Source organism: Equus asinus, chromosome 27, assembly GCF_041296235.1.
Source record: "Equus asinus isolate D_3611 breed Donkey chromosome 27, EquAss-T2T_v2, whole genome shotgun sequence".
Taxonomy (NCBI): domain Eukaryota; kingdom Metazoa; phylum Chordata; class Mammalia; order Perissodactyla; family Equidae; genus Equus; species Equus asinus.
The window spans coordinates 12,768,497-12,791,699 of record NC_091816.1 but is presented as its reverse complement, the minus strand read 5'-3'; the positions used below and the strand labels follow the sequence as shown (position 1 = coordinate 12,791,699).

At 37.5% G+C, this 23,203-nt stretch overlaps 1 protein-coding gene across 1 annotated transcript in view; it reads right to left on the bottom strand.

Annotated features, from left to right (window-relative positions):
- Positions 1 to 583: 583 nt before the first annotated feature.
- PPP2CB (protein phosphatase 2 catalytic subunit beta) overlaps positions 584 to 23,203 on the bottom strand; it is a 32,765-nt gene continuing 10,145 nt past the window's right edge. Inside the window, exons 2-7 of the mRNA XM_014830742.3 lie at positions 12,702 to 12,911; positions 10,877 to 11,050; positions 7,894 to 7,983; positions 7,618 to 7,779; positions 6,245 to 6,363; positions 584 to 1,282 (exon numbers count right to left, since the gene is read on the bottom strand). Coding sequence (XP_014686228.1) covers positions 1,210 to 1,282; positions 6,245 to 6,363; positions 7,618 to 7,779; positions 7,894 to 7,983; positions 10,877 to 11,050; positions 12,702 to 12,911 — 828 coding nt within the window. The 3' untranslated portion in view covers positions 584 to 1,209. The remainder of the gene's footprint in view (positions 1,283 to 6,244; positions 6,364 to 7,617; positions 7,780 to 7,893; positions 7,984 to 10,876; positions 11,051 to 12,701; positions 12,912 to 23,203) is intronic.

Below are 23,203 nucleotides of genomic sequence, written 5' to 3'. Positions count from 1 at the left end.
AACTGATGAAACCCTGGGCTGCCAAAGCAGAGCACACGAACTTGACCACTTGGCCATGGGGCCGGCCCCTCGTTTTCTTTTATAAAGATTTTAAATATTGAGTTTCTTCTCTTGTGTCTTCCACCGCCACCCTCACTCCATGTTTTCCTGTCTACTGTTCGGAATTTATATCATACATCTGAATAGTACTATTACTACTATGTCTACTAAACTCTCTTGTGGAGATTTATTCTCACTTCTAGATCAAAAGGTAAAGGTAAAATAACACATGTTTTAGTTTTTAAAAGATTCTTCCCAGCTATACAATATTCTACAATTTTAGCATAAAAACCATACTTAAAAATGTGAATACATTAATACAAATTTACCTAAGGAAATCATGTTTAGAAATAAAAATGGCTATTTTTATGGTCTAAAAGTTATCAGCTACTATTTGAATCTCCTTCTTCTGAAAATAAGCCCCATACAAAGAACATTACATTTAAATTACCTCAATGTAACTGTTTATTAAAGGTCAAGAGATTTTATATCAAGTTTCAAAATAGTAAAACTTTCATTTAAAGCATACCACTGTAAATCAATGTTTTTGTTTAAAATGGAAAGTTTATTTGCTCAGTACATCAAATAGGATGCAAGCACTGTCATGACAAATATACAGAAATATGCAGATCAACATAAAACAGTAATTTAGTTTAAATGAATGGAAATCTTTTTAAATGTTATGACGACATACTCCCAAGAATCTTTTCTTCAGTTAATTATACATTTCAATAAAATAAAGGGTAATGGATTAAATGGAAGTTAGCATGTGAATTTTTCTTAAAAATAAAACTCCAACTCTATTAATCCATGCCAGTTAACACTATAACTAAAATTTCCAAGTAAGTGTGAAAGGAGATGAAGGAGTTAGTTACCTTTTTTGCTTGAACAGTCCAGGAAAATGGCTACTACAAACACAGCAGGCAAACTGTTAAGACTGACCCATCTAGAACATAGCATCGTACTCGGTTTCAACCTCAAATTGTACTAAATGCTCATCATTAGTATGGCACATTTTGGTCCATGATATGGTTTAATGCCAAGACAGATCCCAATTTGTTACAGAAACACACAGATTACTGTTGCTTTTTTTTGTTTGGTGTTTAAATATATATATTTTAAAAAGCCAGGTATACTTCCACATAGAAAGGCAGGTTTTCCCAGGAGGAATTACAGGAAGTAGTCTGGGGTGCGCCGGGTAACATGAGGCTCTCCACGACGAGGTGCTGGGTCAAACTGAAGGCTGTGAATGACAAAAAAGAAAGCGCATGGTTAAAGGATTTGAATTTGCAAGCAAATAAATCAACAAAGAACAAGACACTGTAGTAGAAAGAGCAGTCCTGGTTTCCACCTTTCCCGTGCCGTTTAGGACAGGACTGACCCTGGGCACGGCACTGCAGGTCTTCTCTTCCAAAAACTAGCTCAGAGTTATCGGGGAAAGTTAAGCAGACAAAATGTCTGGTGGGTGTCTGGCATAAAACGTTTGTAATCTTATTATGAGTTAAACGGAAATGGTGAGAGTGGACACGCTTATTTTGTTCTCGAGTTTAGGGGGAGAGCATCCAGTTTTTCACTATTAAGAATGAAGTTAGGGGCCGGACCAGTGGTATAGCAGTTAAGTTCACATGCTCCACTTTGGCAGCCTGCGCTTTGCCAGTTGGGATCCCAAGTGCAGACCTACACACTGCTCATGAAGCCATGCTGTGGCAGCATCCCACATACAAAATAGAGGAAGACTGGCACAGATGTTAGCTCAGCGACAATCTTCCTCAAGCAAAAAGAGGAAGATTGGCAACAGATGTTAGCTCAGAAGACATTAGCTGTGGGTTTTTTGTAGATGACCTTTATCAGGATGAGGAAGTTCCCTTCTTTGACTAGTTTGTTGAGTATTTTTATTATGAAAGGGTGTTAGATTTCAACGAATGCTTTTTCTGGCTTTACTGAGATGATCATGTGATTTTTGTCCTTTATTCTCTTAATATGGCTTATTACCTTGACTGATTTTTACATTTTGAACCAACCTTGCATTCCTGGAATAAATCCCACTTGGTCATGGAGTATAATCCTTTTCACATATTCATAGATATGGTTTGTTAGTACTTTGTTGCAGATTTTTGCATCTATATGCATGAAGAGTATTGGTGGAACACAGGCCTCAAAGAAAGAGTTGGGAAGTGATCCTTCTTGTTTTTTTGCAGGTGTTTGTGAAGGTTTGGTGTTAATTTCTTTTTAAATATTTGGTCAATTCACCAGTGAAGCCAAGCAGGCCTTGGCTTTTCTTTGTAGGAAGTTTTAAAATTAGTAATTCAACTTCTTCACTTGTATTTCTAGAGTCAGTTTTGGTAGTTTTTGTCTTTCTAGGAATTTGTCCATTTCATCCAAGATACCTAATTTGTTGCTATACAGAGATTCACTGTATATACCCCTATAATTCTTTTATTTCAGTAAGGTGTATACTGATTTTGGTAATGTGTCTTCATTCTTTTTTTTTTTTTTGCCCAGTCTAGTTAAGTCTTCTCAATTTTTTTTATCTTTTAAAAGAACCAACCCTTGAATTCGTTAATTTTCTCTACTCTTTTTTCACTACTCCATTTTATTTCCACTCTTAACTTTATTCCCTTCCATTGCTTACACTGGGTTTAGTTTGCTCTTTTTCAAGGTCCTTACAGTGTAAAGTTAGGTTATTGGGGGCCAGCCCAGTGGTGTACTGGTTAAGTCCTCACACCCTGCTTCGGCGGCCCTGGATTCACGGATTTGGATCCCGGGTGCAGACCTACACTCTGCTTATCAAGCATGCTGTGGTGGTGTCCCACATACAAAACAGAGGAAGACTGGCACAGATGTTAGCTCAGGGCCAATGTTCCTCACCAAAAAAATAGTAATAATAAAATAAAGTTAGGTTATTGATTTGAGATCTTTCTTGATTTTTAGTATAAGCATTTACAGCTATAGACTTCCCTGAAAACACTGCTTTCACTGTATCTGTTTGGTACACTGTGTTTTTGTTTTGACTCATCTCAAGTATCTTCTGATTTCCCTTGTGATTTCTTTTTTGACCCATAGGTTATTTAGGAGTGTGTTAATTTCCACATATTTATAAATCTTCCTCCTGTTATTGATTTCTAATTTCATTCCATTGTGTTTAGAGAAAATAGTTTGTATGATTCCAATCTTCTTAAATTCATGGAGGATTGGTTTATGGCTTAGCATATGGTCAGTCTTGGACAATGTTTCCTGTGCATTTGAAAAGACTGTGTATTCTGCTGTTGCTGAGTGAAGTGTTCTGTGGATCTTAGGTACAGTGTTTCTCAAGTCTTCTATTTCCTGGCTGATCTTCTGCCTAGTTCTATTACTGAAAGTGGCATAATAAAGTCTCCAACTATTATTGTTGAGTTGTGTACGTCTCCCCTCAATTCTGTTAGTTTTTGCTCCATATATTCTAGGGCTCCGTTGTTAAGTGCATACGCTTATAAGCGATGTATCCTCCTAACGGTGTGGCTCTTTCTATATTATGAAATGTCCTTCTTTATGTCTAGTAACAATTTTTGTTTTGAAATCTATTTTGTCTGCTATTAGTATAAGCAGTCCAGCACTCTTGTGGCTGCTGTTTGCATGGTATCTTTTTTCACCATTTTACTTCTAATCTATTTGTGTGTTTGAATCTAAATTTTGTTTCCTGTAGACATCATAAAACTGGATCTTTAAAAAAAAAAAGATAATCTCTGCCTTTTGATTGCATTGCTTAAATCATTTACATTTAATATTATTGATATGACTAGATTTATACCTGTCATTTTCTTTTTTTTTAACGTCTCTCTTCTTTGTTTCTTGGTTCCTGCTTTAACTGATTTCTTATTTATTAAAAGGATATTTTCTAGTGTACCATTTAAATTCCTTTAACAGCTTCAATTATTTTTCTTAAATTATTTTATTAGTGGTTGCTCTAGAGCTGACAATACACAACTTAACTTACAGAATGCTACTTCAGATTTCTACTAACATAATTCTGGTGAATTACAGAAATTTACTCCTATACAGTACAGCTCCTTCCCCTTTTTGCTGCTGACATTATACATAGTGTATCTAGATATGTTACAACCCCCAGAACACCTATTTAATTATTACCTTACATAATTTTGTGACCTTAAAGAAGTTGAGAAAGGAAAATGAGCAAATATTTACAGATTTTGATATATTAATCTTATTTTTATTTTCTTCATATTATTCCTTAGGATTTGAACTACCATCTGGTGTCTCTTCTTTACTTTAGTACAGCTTTGTTCCCGGCCACCTCCTCTGTGCTGTTACAGTCGTATATATCACATCTCTATACATTACATTTAAGTTCCACTACACTACAAATATATCCATATTGTGTTAAGCAACTGATTTTTAAATCAGTTAAGAAGAAAGATGCAATTGTACTGTCTTTCACAATTACTATCTTGTGTGTAATACATTTGATTTACTTTCTGGTGTCATGTGCTTTTTGGACTGAAGTACTCTTTCTAGTATTTCTTGTATGGCAGGTCTGCTAGTGTTGAATTTTCTCAATTTTGTTATCTGGAAAAATCTTTCTTTTGCATTCATTTTGAAGTTTTGCTGCACATATGAGATTCTTGGTTGAGCTTTTTACCTTCAGCACTTTAAACATGTTATCCCATTGCCCTTCTGATGAGATGTCAGCTGATTATCATTGAGGTTCCCTTTTGTAAGTCATTTTTCTCTTACTGCTTTCAAGAGTTTTTCTTTTAGACTTTCAGCATCTGACTACGGTGTGTCTGGGTATGGATTTCTTTGTATTTATCCATGTTATTTGTTGAGCTTCTTAGACGTGTTTATCAATGCTTACCATCAAATTTGAGAAGTTTCCAGCCATGATTTCTTCAAATATTCTTTCTGTCTCTATCTCTCCCTTCTCTCCTCCTGGAACTCCCATTACACCTACACTGGTGTGCTTAACAGTATCCCACATTTCCTGAGGCTCTGGTTCATTTTTCTTCACTGTTTTTATCTGTTAAAATTCTCCTTGCTTTGATCTTTTGTTTGTTGCTAGGAGCATCATGGGAGCTATGAGAGCCCTCTTAAGTGGCCTCCACCACGATACGCATTGTTTTCAACAAAGCACTTAGGCTTGGAACTCTCTACTCTGTGCTCTAAGTAAGGTCAGTCCTCTCAGGAAGAGCTGAGGAACTTTCTGTTCTGCCTGTCACTCGGAGCAGAACTTCTATGCCACTGCTCCAGAGTTGTGGGCAGGTATTATGGCCCACTTTTCTTCAAATTGAGCTGTAACTGACATATAAAATTATATTATTTTCAAGTGTACAATGTAATGGTTTGATAAATGTATATACTGCAAAATGATCACTGCAATATGTCTAGTTATCATACATCACCACACAGTCACAATTTTTTTCTTGTCATGAGAACTTTTAAGATCTATTCTCTTAGCAACTTTCAAATATACAATACAGTATTATTAACTATAGTCTGTACATTACATCCCTAGGACCTATTTTATAAATGGAAGCCTGTACCTTTTGACCACTGTCACCCATTTATGTCACCCACTTCTTAGTGACATACGCTGTTCTATGAACAGGTGCTGGGGCAAGAACAACTGGGGACCCAGCATTCTCTGCCAACCATGCACGTATAGAGTAGAGCTTCCACTCCAGAAGATAGGTGGGGATAGGGAGTCTCAGCCTCTTGACTGTACCCACCAGGAATAGAGCTTCTGTCACCCAGGACTGGGGTAGGTGAGGCATGCTGACACTTGCCCCCTTAGGGTTGAAACCATAGCACAAGACTGGGAGCTGGGGAAGGGGAAAAGCCCCCCTCTTCTTGACCACACCCACCCAGAGAAATGCATGGAGTAGTTTCTATACAAGGGATCTGGGGGAGGGGGAGGGAGCATGCTGTGTTCCAATTCCACAGACTCTGGCTGCTGTGACTGAGATTTAGATTTTCTAGAATAATTGTTTCCCTATTTGCTGTATGTACTTAGGACAACTTCCCAAAACTTGAAATACCTGTTTAAAACAATTTTCTCTGGTTAAATGGTTGTTTTTGTTGGAGAAAGTGTCTGCCATGTTCCTCACCCCATTGTTCCAGACGCAGAAACTCTCTACCTTAATTTAATAACCTACATTTAAAATTTTCCCTCCAGATGTGATTATATACATTAAAATTTAAAGTTACTTACAAGGAATATTTTAAAGTGTCATCTAATTCCATGATAGCAGCCTGGTTCCCACAGCGATAACAGTAATTGGGTGCACTGAAAATGGTGACCACGTTCCGATCGTGACACCAATTGTATCCCTGCAGCAATAAAAAAAAATCAATATTTCACCATAAAATCACGATTTTGACATAGATAATACACCATTTTCCCTCCCTCTACTTCTAGTCTTTAGTGTCATGTTTTAGATACATCCCAAATAGCAGCTGAATTTTGATTATTTATCCAATTTGAGAGTCTCAGTCTTTTAGGAAAGGAAAAGTTTTCATCCATTTCCATTTCCTATGCTTACTGATATAACTAGACTTATCTTTACCGTAAGAATTTATGTTCTTTATTTATCATGCTTTCACCTCTCCACTTGCCTCTATCGGGTTTGTGAAGTTTTCTCCAACATCTTGAAGCCACTAGCTATTGGTTTGGAAGGATTATATTCTATTTATATTTCTCTAGTATTTACAAAATACTAACACCACATTAGAGAAATCTGGCAGGCACCACGTTAACTAAGTGATCCAAGTTAACACCACCAGAAGTGGGACAAATAGATTTCTTGAGTCCTGATAAGATGCACTGAGAATCATTTTGTGGTATGCCTGCCAAAAATGCATATCCTGAATCTGTAATCATAAGGAAAGATCAGTCAAACCAAAAATGAAGGATATTTCTACAATGTAAAATTGCTTATACTCTTCAAAAATGTAAAGATTATGCAAAACAAAGAAAACCAGAGGAATTATTTCCAGATCAAAGGAGACTGAATGTAGCATGATCCTGGATTAGATTATACATGCACACACACACACACGTTTTGCTATAAAGGACTTTAGTGAGACGATCAAAATTTGAATAAAGTGTTTAGATTAGATAATAGTGCTATGTCACTGCAAATTTCCTGACTGTGATAACAATACTGCGGTTATGTAAGAGAAAGTCTTTATTTTTACAAAATACATATGGAAATTTGGGGGTAAAGGAGTATTATACCTGCAACTGACATTCAAACAGTTTAAAAGAAACTAAGTAATATGTGTAAGGGAAGGGGGACAGGGAAGGAGAGAGAATGATAAAGCAAATATTACAATTTGAGGAATCTGACTGTAGGATACAAGGGAGCTTTTTGGCACTACTTTTGTAACTCTTCGCTAAGTCTAAATTAATTTAAAAAGTGACATAATTTTGCTCTGGCCAACTAGCACTTTCCTACTTGCTAAAACCAGACAAGTTTTTTTTCCTTCCTCAAATGTTTCTGACATTCTAAGTCATGAAGCTTTATTACAGACAGATATATTTATTTGAAATAAAGATCATCATCCTGTAGGAAAAGGACATACCTCCATTACAAGTTGGTGAGCACGAGAAACCAGTGTGAGACCATTGGCGTGGTTAAATGTTTCAGAAATGTCTTGTCCAAATGTGTAGCCAGCACCACGTGGTGAAATACCCCATCCACCACGATCATCTGGATCTGACCATAACAGATCACACATTGGGCCCTGGCCAAGAAAATCAAGTACATGTTACAAATTATTACCGGTCACATTTAACTCATTTACCTTTACCACAATGTGGTTACAGTTCTTTCTTTTTTTAATTAAAACTGAGTTTACCTCATGTGGAACTTCTTGTAAACGATCCAGGGCTCTTATATGATCCAGTGTGTCTATGGATGGAGAGAGACCACCGTGGAGGCAGAATATCTGTTTATGAATTTAAAAAGAAAATGAATTTGTTTTATTAATTGCTAAAAGTTAATGGAGAGTAAATACTGGTTGCCAACTCTCAATCCTAACAGCTCTTCTCTCCAAAATAAAGTTTAAAAATATTCATGGTGGGAAATATATAAAATTCAATGGAAAAGAACAAAAACCATATCATCAGAGAGACTTGTTAACATTTATTTCTTTTGTCTTCTTTCTTTGTAGTCCTAGGTATATGTTTTTTTCCCCTTGTCTGGTGAATGGGATCTCCATCCTTGTGATTCACCATTACATTTTTTGCTGGTTACTGGTGAAGTATATATAACATTTGTTTCTCTTACACTAAAGACCCTACTGATTCATATTATTGGTTCCAACAGTTTTTCAGTTTCCTAGATTTCTTTGTTGAGTACATAATCATGTTGTTTGCAAAAATATTTGTTTTTGTCTTCTCAAAGTTTATACTTTTTAATTCTTTTTATTGCTCAGTGCAAAGGCTAGGACTTCCAAAACAAAATTGAATGATACAAGTTGATTTTTTTTGTAAAACATTTATTTCCAAGCCCATCCTCTACAGATGCTGAATCAGGAAGAATTAATAATACAAGTTTTAGAGGGCATTTTTCTCCTGACTTTGATGAGGTTTCTGATGTTTTGCTGAAAAGTACACTCAGTATAAAGTTTCTTTTCCAATTAATGTTATTTTATCTTACTCCTTAATAACTGAATTTTAAATAATGAAGATATAGAATTTTTTTCAAACAGTTTTGATCTGATTTCATTTTTCTGTGTTAGCCATGTCTAGTTTGGTGTTGGGGTTATACTAGCCATAGAGTGAGTTTTGAAGCTCTCCATCTTTTCCCTAAGCTTTGGAACACAGAAATTCTATGTGCCTTAAAGGCTTGGTAGAATTGGTCTATGAATCTATCTAGACCAATTTCTACTTTTCCAATTTCTGCTAAATCTAGTAGTCTATTTACATTGGTTAATTTCTTCAAAACCAATTTAACAATTAATATTTTGCTATAATAAATTTCGCCCGTCTTTTCAAGTTTATTGGAATAAAGCTGTATCTGTTGTGATGTGTAAGCACCTCGATATTTATAGTAATGCCTTATTTCTCATTCCTAGTGTTTCATGTGATCTCCCCCTTTTTTTCTAGATCAGTTTTGAATATTACATTTCTTTTTAGTAGACTTTTCAAAAACTGCTTTTGGCCATATTGATCAGTATCCATGTCTGCTTTGATCCTTAATGAATCCTTTATTTTACTGTGTCATTCTTTGAGCTAAATGTTTATATAACATTATTTCCTTTCTATTTTTCTACAAAACAAATGTAAGACTACGTATTTCTTCCCTTGTTTACATCTAAAAGTTTCGGTCTACACCATACTTCCACTGTCATTTAGAAATGATTTGGATTCTTATCTTTTATTTTCTGAGTGTTAATAGAAGATTGTGAAAGTTCCCAAGCAAGTAGATTTTTCTTTTATCCTTTTCTATTTCATTCCCAGTCTGAGTTTTTCTTCCACTACTCAGAATTGGAGACTGTCACTTAACATTTGATATATAAATAAATGATGGATGGATAGACGAAAGGGTGTAAAGGAGGAAAGAAAGAATAAATGAATGAATATGTAGAAAATTATCTGGTTTTTGTTTGTTGGGTACTCATATACCAAAAGCTATAAATACTGTCTATATCTGTTAGGTAAGCTTGTCCCATTGTTCAAATACTCTATATACTTATTTTTTATCTACTTCATTTCTAAGGTGTATAAAGTCTTCCCATAACAACATTTTATAAACAATAACGTGTTACCAATGTTGTGTGTGTGTGTACTGGCTATTTTGTTCCTTGAAAGTACTATAATAGGAAAGATCAATGGTCCACTGAAGGTAAAAGGTTGCGGGGGAGGGGGAGAAATATAAACATATTCAATAAATAAAAGCCATACTAATGCTCTCATTTAAAAAACTAGATTCACCATAACACTGATAGGCTGTCCTTCTAAAATAATTATGTCAATTGTTATGTTAATGAAAACTATATTGCTTTTTAAAATTAAAAACCTTAATTAAAATTTAACCTTCTTTAAATTCATTGTTTTCTTTCATTTTAGCAAGTCTAAGCAAAATATTGCCCTTTTAAATTAATTATTGTGATGTTCAGAATCATACCTGGGAAACATGGACCGTCAGGATCACACAGAAAAGGTCAGAACCAAATTATATTGCCACTAGTGGTCCAAGGGAAGATTGCTGGGCTTCTGTAGTTTAAGAACTGTAGAGTTCCACAGTATGTCTTATATTTAAAGTTAAATCAGTTCATGCTCACAGTGATTACACCCAGAAATTGGAATAACAGGAAATTGGCACAAATTTTTCTTATACTTCTGAATGTTTTATGTCTGTAATACTTGTTACAGGTAGAAACAAAGCATTCACTTCTTAGTGAAGAAGGCGTAATACACAATATTACTGGCTTGCAATTACCATGAACATAGGAAGAAAAAGTTATTAATGGTAACCAGCAGACACTGGTTAAATGTGTGAAGACAGCTTCAAAAAATGGCTTTGCTTTACTAGTGTGCACGTCAGGACCATAAGCATTTATTTACAATATTTATCTATAATAAAAAAGCATATTGGCATATCCTTTGGCCAAAAGCTTTACAAATATATCTGAGAACAACATGGAAATTTGCTGGTCCCAATGTACATAAAATTTATCCAATTCCCTGTTCTGAAATCTTAAGTACAAAGGAAAGAGGCAGAAAAGGCCAAGGGGATACAGATATACATGTTATGTAAACCTAGATCCTAAATGACTAGTAGAAAATCTTTTCCTAATTTTATCCCCACCCCCATGTAAGCACGTACATACACACCTGTCCATCTACTAAAGCTGTGAGTGGAAGATAATCAAATAGATCCGTGAAATATTTCCAAACATTGGCATTCCCATACTTTCGTAGACATTCATCATAAAAGCCATACACTTGGGTTATTTGTCGGCTTTCATGGTTTCCTCTCAATATTGTAATGCGTTCCGGATAACGCACCTGGAAGAAAAGCAAAAGAAACCCATGTTGTACAAATCATATTTTTATTAGCGTCATGTTAAGCACATTAACCGCTGACCCATTTCTTTAAATGGCTCTTTTTCCTGCTAGTAAAGTAAATGTTAATTCTTTTTCAGAATAAAAAACGTTCTCCTTCATAACCAGGTCCTATTGATTAAACTTTGACATATTTTCTATATAGGCAGTCATCCTTCTTTACTATTTATATCACCCTCATTGGAATCCTTATTAACTGATACCTCTATTACTATAATAAACTTGTACCTGATTTGTCTCAAATATCTTCTTCATCCTCAAACTATCACTAGTCTTCTAAATCTTTTCAGATCACTATGACTTCTTACTGCTGAATGGACACTGAAGATCAGAGATCTGGACCTGAGACAAACTCTTCTATAGACTAACCTCTCCCTCCCCTTTCAACTTTTATTTCCCACAGGAAGATTGTGTTTGCCAACAAAAACACAAAAACAGACCCTTGCCAAACCTAGGCAAGATTTCAAATGTATTAACAGTCTCTTTTCCATAACAAAATATAGAGACATGGCTTATAACATGCTGTTTATAGTTAAGAATATGTCTGAGAAGTATGAAAAAGCATCAGATTCTGTAAACCAAATTATCCAAAAGCTGCAAATGCATACTTTAATTCATACATATTTACTAAGCATCTGTTATATGTCCAACATTAAATTTAGTGCTTAAAGCTAAGTGACAGGTCCACACAAGTATAATACATGACTTCTCCTCTCTAGGGACTAATCTCACTAAAGAGGTATGTGAAGTACATAATACAAGGCAAGAAACCACTACGGAGCATGAATAAGGGGTGAGAGAAGATGTTTCATGTTAATTTAGAGTAGGAAGAGTGAGGCTAAAATGGTGGAAGGCTTCATGGAAGAAGCAGGACTTGTGTTGTGGTAGAAGGGGTAACAAATCACAGATGGAGTAATCCTTTGGGGAAAGTGGTTAAAGAAATTTATGGAGACAGACTGAGCACTGAAATTCTTTAAGTCAAAGAGTTTATGCTGTCAACTACTGGCAGGCAAATTCAGGCTAGACTATGACGGCCAGCCAAGGAGTTTGAGCTCCACTCTACAGGCAACATGGAATGACTGAAGAGTTTGGGAGCAGGGAAGTACCAAGATGAAAGTCTTAAATAAAAGAGATTTAATCTGGCAGCATATGCAAGGTGCAAGGTCATTTTGGAGGGGTCAGACCTTAGAGGCAAAAATATTAGTTACCATACTATTGCAACAAAGTGTAAAGTGGTAGAGATACGAATTGTGTGGTGATAGTAAAAACAGAGACACAGAAATAAGACTTCTTAAGGCAACAATTTAAAAAAGACTTGTTAATTGACTGAATATGAGAGATGAGTGACTAAGTAAAAAATGATTCTAAGACTTGAGCTATGGATTACCCAAAAGAATGATTTACCAGGAGAAGGCAGGAGAGGTTTAAGGTATCATCCTCATCTCCCTCTCTGTTAAAAGATGTAAAATCAACTATTATTTTAAGGGGTTAGAAACTGAATGGATCACAAAACAGATGAGGTGCAATACTGCCATTCTTGCCTTTTGTTGGTTTAAAGCTTGAAAAAAAGAAAAGTGAATGTCATTAATCATACCTTTAATGCCACAAGAAGAGTCACAGTCTCCACTGAATAATAACCTCTGTCTACATAGTCGCCCATGAATAGATAGTTTGTATCTGGTGATTTTCCACCAATTCTAAAGAGTTCCATGAGATCATGGAATTGACCATGCACATCTCCACAGACGGTAACAGGACAACGAACCTCTTGCACATTTGATTCTTTTGTTAAAATTTCCTTAGCCTGTTAGAAAAATGAAACCAACAATTAAAAAAAGATTCTATCACAAATTAAAGGCATTATTCTTTGTGTATTAAAAGAAAATCTGGTGAAAAAACACCTGAAATGTGCTTTATAAAATCATAAAACTAAAACCACAATGAGATACCACTTCACACCTAAGACTGTAAATAAAAAAGACAGATAATAGCAAGTGTGTGTGAGAACGTGGAGAAACTGGAACTCTCCTACAGTGTTGGTGGGAATGCAGTGGTTGGTGCAGCTGCTGTGGAAAACAATCTGGCAGTTCTTCAAAAAGTTAAACAATTACTACGTGATTCAGCAATTCCTCTTAGAAATATACTTAAGAGAATTATGTTTACAGGTTCCTGGCAGCATTATTCACAATAGCCAAAAAGCTGAAACCACCCAAATGTCCATTAACTGATGAATGGGTAAGTAAAATCTGAGTATATCCTCTCAATGGAATATTATTCAGAAATAAAAATAAACGAAGTATTGATACACACTACAACTTTGAAAACACTGATATAATGCGAATGTATTCTATCTTTTGCTTATATAAGTGAAAGAAGGCAGTCACAGATTGTAAGGTCATAGATTGTAACTCCATTTATATGACAGATTATAAGGTCATAGATTGTATAACTCCATTTACATGACATATCCAGAAAAGGCAAATCTACAGAGATAGAAAGTAGACCAGTGGCTGCCTAGAATTGAGGAGACTGGAGAGTAATGGCTAAGGGGTACAGGGTTTCTTTTGGGGGGAATGAAAATGTTCTAATATTGTGGTGATGAGTGCACATATCTGGGAATGTAATGAAAGCCACTGAACTGTACACTCCAAATGAGCGAACTGTTTGGTATAGGAATTATATCTCAATAAAGTTGTTTCTTAAAAAGAATAATCTTATTTACAAGTTAAAATAGATCAATAAAGAAAAAAGTCACAAATTATTCAAATTCTTTTATAAATAAACACATTCTTACACCAATTGATAAGCCAATCTCCAACTTCTTTATTCCAATTAGTTTATATTCAATGAATCAAGTGAGAATATACCCTGAAGCATAGAGTTCATATAGAAACGACGGCAGATTAAATGTACTGACTAAAGTCAAGTTCATCGCACCTCATGTATTTAGCAACTTTGCCTAATAGGAAAAAGATCCCAGAAGCAGAAAGACAATTAAAAAGGTCTCTGAGGCCTGTAATAAAACAGATAGAATACAAGCATATGCACCTTCCCGTCAACCTGCCAGAGGACTCTATTAGGCCCTATTCTGGGCCTATTTACTTGTTATGTACAAAATTCTAACAAGCTGCTTATCACATTTCCAGGTCTACAAGATTAGAAACAGAAAACCATGAAGAACAAGAGGTAAGAACTGAGACTGACGTGTACATACAAACTAAGAGTAAGAAACAGCCCCGCGGTGAGGGTGAGGAGGTGAAAATGACGCAGGGCAACAAGTCAGCTGCCCAGGAAGAAGCTGACAGTAGGAGCTGGCAGCGGAGAGCTAAGAGCAGTGGGAGTGGAATTTTAGGGACAGACATTTCTCTGCCTCTGCAGGGATTTGATCATCTAAGGAGCATTTAAAAACACGGATTTTGAGCTTCTCTCTGCATAATGTAAGTTCTTGTTGCTGAGCATCTTTGTCAACAGACTTTGACATTCTTGACAATTAGCAGGTGTGAAATAGTATCTTCTAATTTGCACCTCTGATACTTAACATTTCTTTACAAAAGCAGCTTTTCATGCTTATTGGTCACTAAATTTTTTTTTCTTTGAAATGCCTACTCACAAAATTAACCTAATTTTTCTAATCGGTTGTTTGTATTTCTCCTATTGATTTGTACTTTTTTTTTTAGTATTATAAATATTTACCTTAGATTGGTTTTACGTATTTTTGTTGTTGTTGTTGGTTGGTTTTTTTGGAGCAAGATGCCCTGAGCTAACATCTGCTGTCAATCCTCCTGTTTTTGCTGAGGAAGACTGGCCCTGAGCTAACATCCGTGCCCATCTTCCTCTACTTTCTATGTGGGACGCCTGCCACAGCATGGCTTGCCAAGCAGTGCCATGTCTGCACCCGGGATCCCAACCGGTGAACCAAAGCAGAATGTGAGCACTTAACCGCTGAGCCACCAGGCCGGCCACAAGTTTTATGTATTTTAAATATCTTCTGTCTGAGGCTAGTGTTTTCCTTTTATGTATAGTGTCACTGAAGTTTCTTTTGTTGTTTCTAAACTTTAAGATAGCCAAATTTATCACTCTTTCCCCTTTATGGTCTGTGCTGTTTGGGTTCTTGTTTCAGAAACTGTTCCCTACACGGAGGTCAAAAAAGCACTCTTGTATTTTTATCCCGGAAGTTTTTGCTTTCACATTTCACAAGTCTTTAACCCAGCAGTGGAATTTGTTACATGGTGTAATGTAGGAATTCATTTTAATTTTATTCGTAATGGTTAGCCAACTGGCTCAGCATTATTATTACATAGTGCCATCCTTTCCTAATTTGTAATGTCACCTCTGCCAAGTTTTTGTAAAGACCTATGTCTGTTCCCTAATTTCTTACCTGAACTGGACACAACCTTGTACACCCTCTCAGATGCCTTCATATTCTTTTTCTGAGCTGCCGTCTCGCAAACTGCACTGCTGTCATCATTGATGACACCTTGCCCAGCCCTGAGCTGGCTTGAGTCTAAGCTGAAGTCGTGGACCTGCTTGGCTCTTGCTGAGCCCTAACATGCTGAGCTGCTCCTCTTCCAACAGACACGGATGGAATGCCACATGGTGGGACGTGGGATCTGGCTTCTTGAGCAGGTGCTGAGGGCTGGATGGCACAATTTGGAAATACGTGGGAGTCATCTCCCCGTGGAGTAAACCTTGACTAGTGGGAAGAGAGAGAAAGAAGGGAGCCAGGGAAATAAACTGCCACTGTTTTTCCTTCCATGCACTTCTCTGAGGTATGACTTCTCCTCGCGATTTTTCTGGATAGTGCAGAAGTCCCACCTCCCAAGGTAATGCATCATATCACACTGCTTCACAGATTTCCTCACTTTATTTTTTTCTTCCACTTTATGTCTGTGGGCTTGCATTCCCCAAATAAAGTGTCAGCATTTTCATCTTTTCCTCAGGCTCCATTCTCATTGGTCTACCACTCCTGTGTCAATAACAGACTGCTTTAATTACTATAAGAAATCATACTATCTGGGAAGAGAGGCTCTCTTCCTATTCCTTTTATTCATGACTATCTGGCTATTTTGGCCCTTTCATTAAGCCTGACATATGAATTTTAGAAGTTGTCAAATCCTATGAAAATCTTGTTGAGGTTTTGACTCAAATTACATTGAATTTATATATTTGGAGCAAATGGGTATATTTAAAATAAGTCTTTCCACTGATGAATATGGCATTGATCATCATTTATTTAGATTTCCTTTATTCTTTAAACAAGTTTCATAATTGTCTAATAATGTCTACTTGTTGGATGTAATCCAAGGTAATTTATACTTGAGATGATGCTGGGATTTTAAAAAATATTTCTCAATGTCAGATTTTTACACAAGTTACACTCTTGTAACTTGAAAACTGTTTAGTTTTAATAGTTTATAGATTTTCCTGGATTTCCATATAGATCATATAAAATGACGCTTTTGTTTTTTCCTTTATAAATCTTATAACCACTAGTGCCTTAGTCTGTTCAGGCTGCTATAACAAAAATAACTCACAGACTGAGTGGCTTAGAAACAACAGAAATTTATTTCTCACAGTTTTGGAGGCTGGAAACCTAAGATCAAGATTTCCAGAAGCTCCTTTGATCAAAAATCCCAGAATTTCTTAAATTCAGAGAAGTTTTCTTGTCAAGGGATGGGGTATTTTTTTCTGTTTTATTTGTTGTATTTCCTATTTCAGAAACTTTAATTACTTGAGGTTTTTTTAAATCATGTTGGTCTGTTCTTTTTTGTTCTCATGTGCATTCCTTGCGATTATCTTAAGTCTTTCTGGAGGCAGTTATATGTTTTTCTGCCATGTCCCTTCTGTTTCTCTTGTTATTAACTTTCACTACTGGTTTTGCCCTCAATTTGTTTCATAAATCTCTATTCAGCTCATGGTGCAACGCTCTTGTTTTTTTTTTTTGTGGAAGACTAGCCCTGAGCTCACATCTGCCACCATTTCTCCTCTTTTTGCTGAGGAAGATTGGCCCTGAGCTAACATCTGTGCCCATCTTCTTCTACTTTATATGTGGGATGCCTCCACAGCATGGCTTAATGAGTGGTGTGTAGGTCCACACCCAGGATCCAAACCGGTGAACCCTGGGCCACAGAAGTGGAGACACACAAGCTTAACTGCTATGCCACCAGGCTGGCCCCAACAATTCTTGTTTTTGAGCTTCTTTTATTTAATCCACATCATAGTGAGTTGTCCTACAACCTGAGCACCAGTGGGTAATTTCTTCCTGTTCCCTGGATTTATTTTGGGTTCTCTGTACATCATTCCCCAAGCTATGTTCCTTTCTTGCTTGCTGTAATTTGTCTGCCATGCTGTCCCTTCTCAGTTTGTTGCTGAGCTATCAGTCTAAACCTTAAATTTACTCCAATATATTGTGGGTCATTTATTAACTCCCACTCTGCCACATCTGAGACTGGTTTGTTTTTCCCAAGGAGCAACAGGTTTAAAATCAAGGTAGCTCAGACCATAAAGACAAGAGCTGCTCCCTAGTAACAGCAGCACAGAGTGTGGAAGATGCGGCAGGCTGAAAAAACACCCTGCAAAGATACACTCACTTCCTAGTCACCAGAACCTGTGACTAGAACCTCACACGAAAAGATGCACTTAAGGATGCTGACAGGAGGAGCTTATCCTGGATTATCCTGATGGGCCCTGAATGTAATTACATGCCTCCTTAAGAGAGAGAGGCAGAGGGAGCTCTGAGACAGACAAGCGCAGAAGAGAAGGCCACATAAAGACAGAGGAAGACTGAAGTGATGAGGCCAAGGAATGCCAGCAGCCACCAGAAGCTGGAGGAGGCAAGGAGCCGATTCTCTTGGAAGCCCCAGACGGAGCTGGCCCGGCTGACTTGACTCTGGACTCCAGGCCTCCAGAGCTGTGAGAGAAGATATTTCTGCTGTTTTAAACCACCCGGTTTGTAGTAATCTGTTACAGCAGCCACAAAAAACGAATACAGCAAGATGTCTGTTTTCCTGATAACTGTGTAGAGCTGCCATATTGCCCCTGGACTGCTCACCTCTGAATTTTCCTGGATGTGAGAGAAATACAAACTGCTACTAGGTTAAGCCTTTATTATTTTGAGTTTTCTGTTACACACACCAAACATAACACTAACTGATACATGGTTACAATACTGGACCAAACAACTCCACTTCTAGACAGCCATACTATGAATAAAATCAGATAAATATGTATGGATATAAGTAAAGGAATGTTTGCTTTTAAGGGAAAATACTGGAAATTATAAATGTCCATTGGATAGTTAAGGAAACAAATATGGTACACATCTATAGAATGGAATACTAAGTAGACATTCAGAATGGTATAGAAGTATATTTGATATAAAGGGTATTTGATAGATAAATGCAAAAGGCAAGTCACAAAACCAAACAATTCCCCGTTTAGTAAGGAAAACTACATAGGAGTTCCACACCAAGCAGCTGCTCTAACAATTTTTTAGATACGATCACATTAGGTTCTCCAGATAGCTATTTTAGATCACAGTGGCAAAATACAGCAAAGTCAGCCAATTTCAGCCAAAGAATTAATGCATCGGGGGTAAAGAAAAAAGTCCTTAGTATTAGAAGCTAAATCCTAAAGTTAAAAGGACCCCAGTAAAATAGCTGAAGATTGAGAAAACAATTAGCAGAGGTCTTTCAAGAGCAACATAACCTCACCTCCTGTAATGGATCTATTAACTGGACAAAAAAAGTCAAAAGAGTAAAATCATTCTGTCATGTGCTTAGCAAGCATCAAGTAATTTGTTTTTCAAGTTAGACAGGAGCAAATAACCAACATTTTGCAGAAATAGTAAAACAGAATCCTCAAGTCATATAACATTAAGAATTTAACAAGCTAATCCTACTTAAAAATCCACTAAAGGAAACCTTACCAAAAAACGGAGGAAAAATGATTTCATACATAGCACGTGTACAGGACAACAGTCATCAGGTGACAGACCATTCCCTCTGATGTACATCATACACAGTAATCACCTGACACACCAAAATATCCCTGAAGAGCAAGGTTCATGTAACAAACACTTGCCAAGTGTCTGTTGCAGGCCAGGTACCAGAGACAAAAAGAGGAACATGTAAACTCTCTAGCCTCAACATGCTGGCTTCGGCGGGCTCAAGTGAACAAAATAACAACTTCTGTATGCAATGACTTCACTCATATGTGGAATGTAAACATACACATGGACAAAGAAAACAGTTCAGTGGTTACCAGGGGCAGGGGGGTGGGGGAGTGGGCACAGGGGCTGAAGGGGAGCACTTACGTGGTGACAGACAAGAAATAATGTACAACTGAAAGCTCACATCGATGTAAACCATTATGAACTCAATAAAAAAAACCAAACCACTTCTGTACACAAAAAGAGATAAAAGGAGAAGCCTGGGAGAGTATCTGTAGCACACAATAGAAACACGTTAACATAAGTCATACAAAGATATTTGTAGGTTACAGTATGTCTCAAAAAAATCATTGATTCAATCTTAATTAAAATTAGAAATTCATATTTTTGAGAAGTCCTAAGAAACTATTTATTTATTTTGGTGAGGAAGATTGGCCCTGAACTAACATCTACTGCCAATCTTCCTCTTTTTCCTTGAGGAAGAGTGGCCCTGAGCTAACATCTGTGCCAGTCTTCCTCTATTGTGTGTGCGGGACATTGCCACAGCATGGCTTGATGAGTGGTGTTTAGGTCTATGCCTGGGATCTGAACAGGTGAACTTAACCACTATGCCACCAGGCCAGCCCCTCTAAGAAACTATATAGTCTACATATAAGAATCTATATATATACATACATATATATGTATAAACTCTGGTATTTATATAAGTGTGTTCAAGAATATAACGTTCTGAATTAGCCATCTTTAAACTGTTAAACAGAAGAGGGCTTGTGACTTTTTATACCAATTGACTTAAAATGGAATCTGAAGTTATATTTTTCTGCATTTTAACATCAGAAAGTTAATTTTTAAGTCTAGGTAAGGAGATTTTCTGTAATATTGATGGTTTTAATAGGTCTAAGACTTGTAATATTGAGACTATGAAGTTTTGTTGAAAAAACTGTGTTTATTCACTTAATACAAAGATAAATGAATGTAGCAGTTCTCAAAGTATGACCCAAGGGCATGTTCAGATGTAATGGATTTACTATTGTTTTAAAGAATACGTATTTTTTGAAACTACAGTTTTAATTGCCAATACAGTAATACAACCCATAGAAACAAAAGCTCTTTGCAGTCCTTAAGTTTTAAGAGTCTAAAGGGGGTCATGAGACTAAAAAACTTAAAACTCTATGTTAATACAACTGTTCTGATGACCTACACGTAACATGAAAGAAACAGAGAGCACGTACAGGGCAGGAGGGCTCACATTTCTACAAAGGCATGCATCCTATTCACTTCAACTTGTTTGCAGTGACTGTTAGTGTCCTATTACACCAGTCCAAAGTGCTGGTGTTAGAGCATGTAAAACAAGCACAATGAAAGTCGGCATACACACTGTAGGAATCACAAAGTTAGTCACCTCCAGATTCACCTATACCAACTGGATGCCCCAGCACAGACTTTTAACTTAAACCGTCTCTAAGCAGTAGGGACAGTGGCAAGTCCTATTTCAGCAGGGGTGTCCTCTCCTGTGTTCTACATTTCTGTGGAATGACTTTGACTATGGCTCCAATCTCTCTTAATTTCTGCAGAATTTCCAAGCTTGGTTTGTCAGCTTTCCTTTTGATTCTAGGCTACCAAATATTCTTCCGACAAATGCTGTTTCTGCTTAAATTAGCCTGGTAGGCTTCTCACGAGTTAGGAACAATGTAGCCCAAACTTTTTTTTCTGTTTGCCTATAATTAGTTGGAATGAGATTATATGTACAGAACTCTTTCAGAAACAATGGGTTCCCCTCCCCGTTCAAACCTGTGTAACCTTAAGACCTATATCCCCTTCAGTTTCTGTATTTAGATTAGGTATCTATGAGTCTACATCTCTTTTATATACATATATATGAACTCTTATTTCCACATGTATAACGTGGAAATAGTTATTCTTTTCTGAACTGAAATTCTTTTTGGTGAGGAAGATTGGTCCTGAGCTAACATCTGTTGCCAATCTGCCGTTTTTTTCCTCCTCCCCAAAGCCCCAGCACATAGTTGTATATCCCAGTTGTAGGTCATTCTAATTGTTCTATGTGGGACACTGCCACAGCAGGCCTGATGAGCAGTGCGTAGGTCCACACCCAGGATCCAAACAGGTGAACCCTGGGCCACTGAAGCAGAGTGCGTGAACTTAACCACTTGGCCATGGGGCCGGCCCCCAAACTGAAATTCTTTAAGGGTTGATTCTTGGCTGTGTGGCAAAATACATTATTTTATTATCATCATGTTACTGAAATGATCTTTTCGTGCGGCGGAGAGAAGACGAACTGTGAGTTTCCTTTTCTCACATACCAAGAAGCCTGGAGGTCGGCAGCCCAGGATTGGCATGGCTTCTCCAGGGACCTCATCATGACAGCAGACTCCTTCCGCCTACCTTCTTCACCACCCTCAGTAAACAGGGCTGCCAGCTCATGGTCCCAGAAGCGTGGTGCATCTCCAGGCACTGTATCTGGTATCCCACTCAGCAAGAAGGCAGAAGGGGCAAAAGGCCAAAGGGCCCATGCCAGCCTAGTCTATCCAGCTTACACAGCTTTCCCAGAAGTTACATCTCACCGACCAGCTGAGACACACGCTTCCTGCTGCCCCAGTCAATCACAGGGATGTGACCAGAATGAAGGGAGAGTCACTACAAGGTGAAATTCCAATCAGAGCCGCAGGGAATTTTAGAGATTATCAAGCCTCTCCTACAGGGTCTGACAAATGGCTCAGAACTGGCTAAGATTACAAAGGAAACAAGCTTTTTACCAAGTTTCTTCCATAAGACAGCTTCCTAATTTTGTTTAGAAAAAAATAAAATGGCATAAATCATTAGAAAGTTCAATCAGGGCTGATGTCTTCTATTTATTACTATTTTTTAAAGAATCAATACTAGGAGCCAACCCAGCAGCATGGGGGTTAAGCTCGTGTGCTCTCCTTGGCGGCCCAGGCTCGCAGGTTTGGATCCCGGGCATGGACCTACACACCCCTCGTCAAGCCATGCTGTGGCGGGGTCCCCCACACAAAGTAGAGAAAGACTGGCACAGATGGTAGCTCAGCAACGATCTCCCTCAAGCAAAAAGAGAAAGACTGACAACAGATGTTAGCTCAGGGCCAATTTTTCTCACTGGGGGAAAAAAAAAATCAATACTTGGCTGATGGATCCAAATCCAAAAAGGAAATCTGCTTCAAATACAATCACTATCATTTACTGTCCTACTTTAAATATAGAATAAAAGCACCAAAATGTAAATATTATCCAATTCAATTATTCTTTTAAGGATATACGGTTATCTTAACCCAGCACAGGTTTTACAAAACTACATGGATGGGTTAAGCTATGTGACACAGAGTGTGTATGCTTTACAGTCATACTTCCTGAGCTTTTATCTACATAGTAGTGAAGAAAGTACTTGCCAGGCCAGTGTGAGCCGACCCCCACCCCCCACCAAGTTTTCGTCTCCATTGTACAGATCCCCTGATGCTTTTCAACACTTAATTTATAACTCACACCCTTCATTCAGCTTCCTGGCTCACCAGGTGATTTTAGTTTAAGATCAGTTTGGCTTGCCTTCAGGGAAAGAAGGTGTTGGACTGGCAGAAGGAAGTATACAGTTCACCTGATACTTAGAAATCTCAGTGTAAAAACCTTTGTGTGTCAGGGGTCCCCAGGTTTGGTGGTGAATCACAAAGACAACCCACAGAACTGAGCGTGTAGTCATATTCACGGCTGTGATTTATTACAGCAAAAGGACAGCTAAGGCAGAAGGCGCATGGGGCAAAGCCCTGAGTAAACCAGCTGCGAGCTTCCACGAGTCCTCTCCCGGGGGCGTCGCACAGACCGCACTGAAGGCCCACAGCCTCGAGCTGTGACAACACACAGGAAATGCTGTCTGCCAGGGAAGCTCAGTAGAGGCTCAG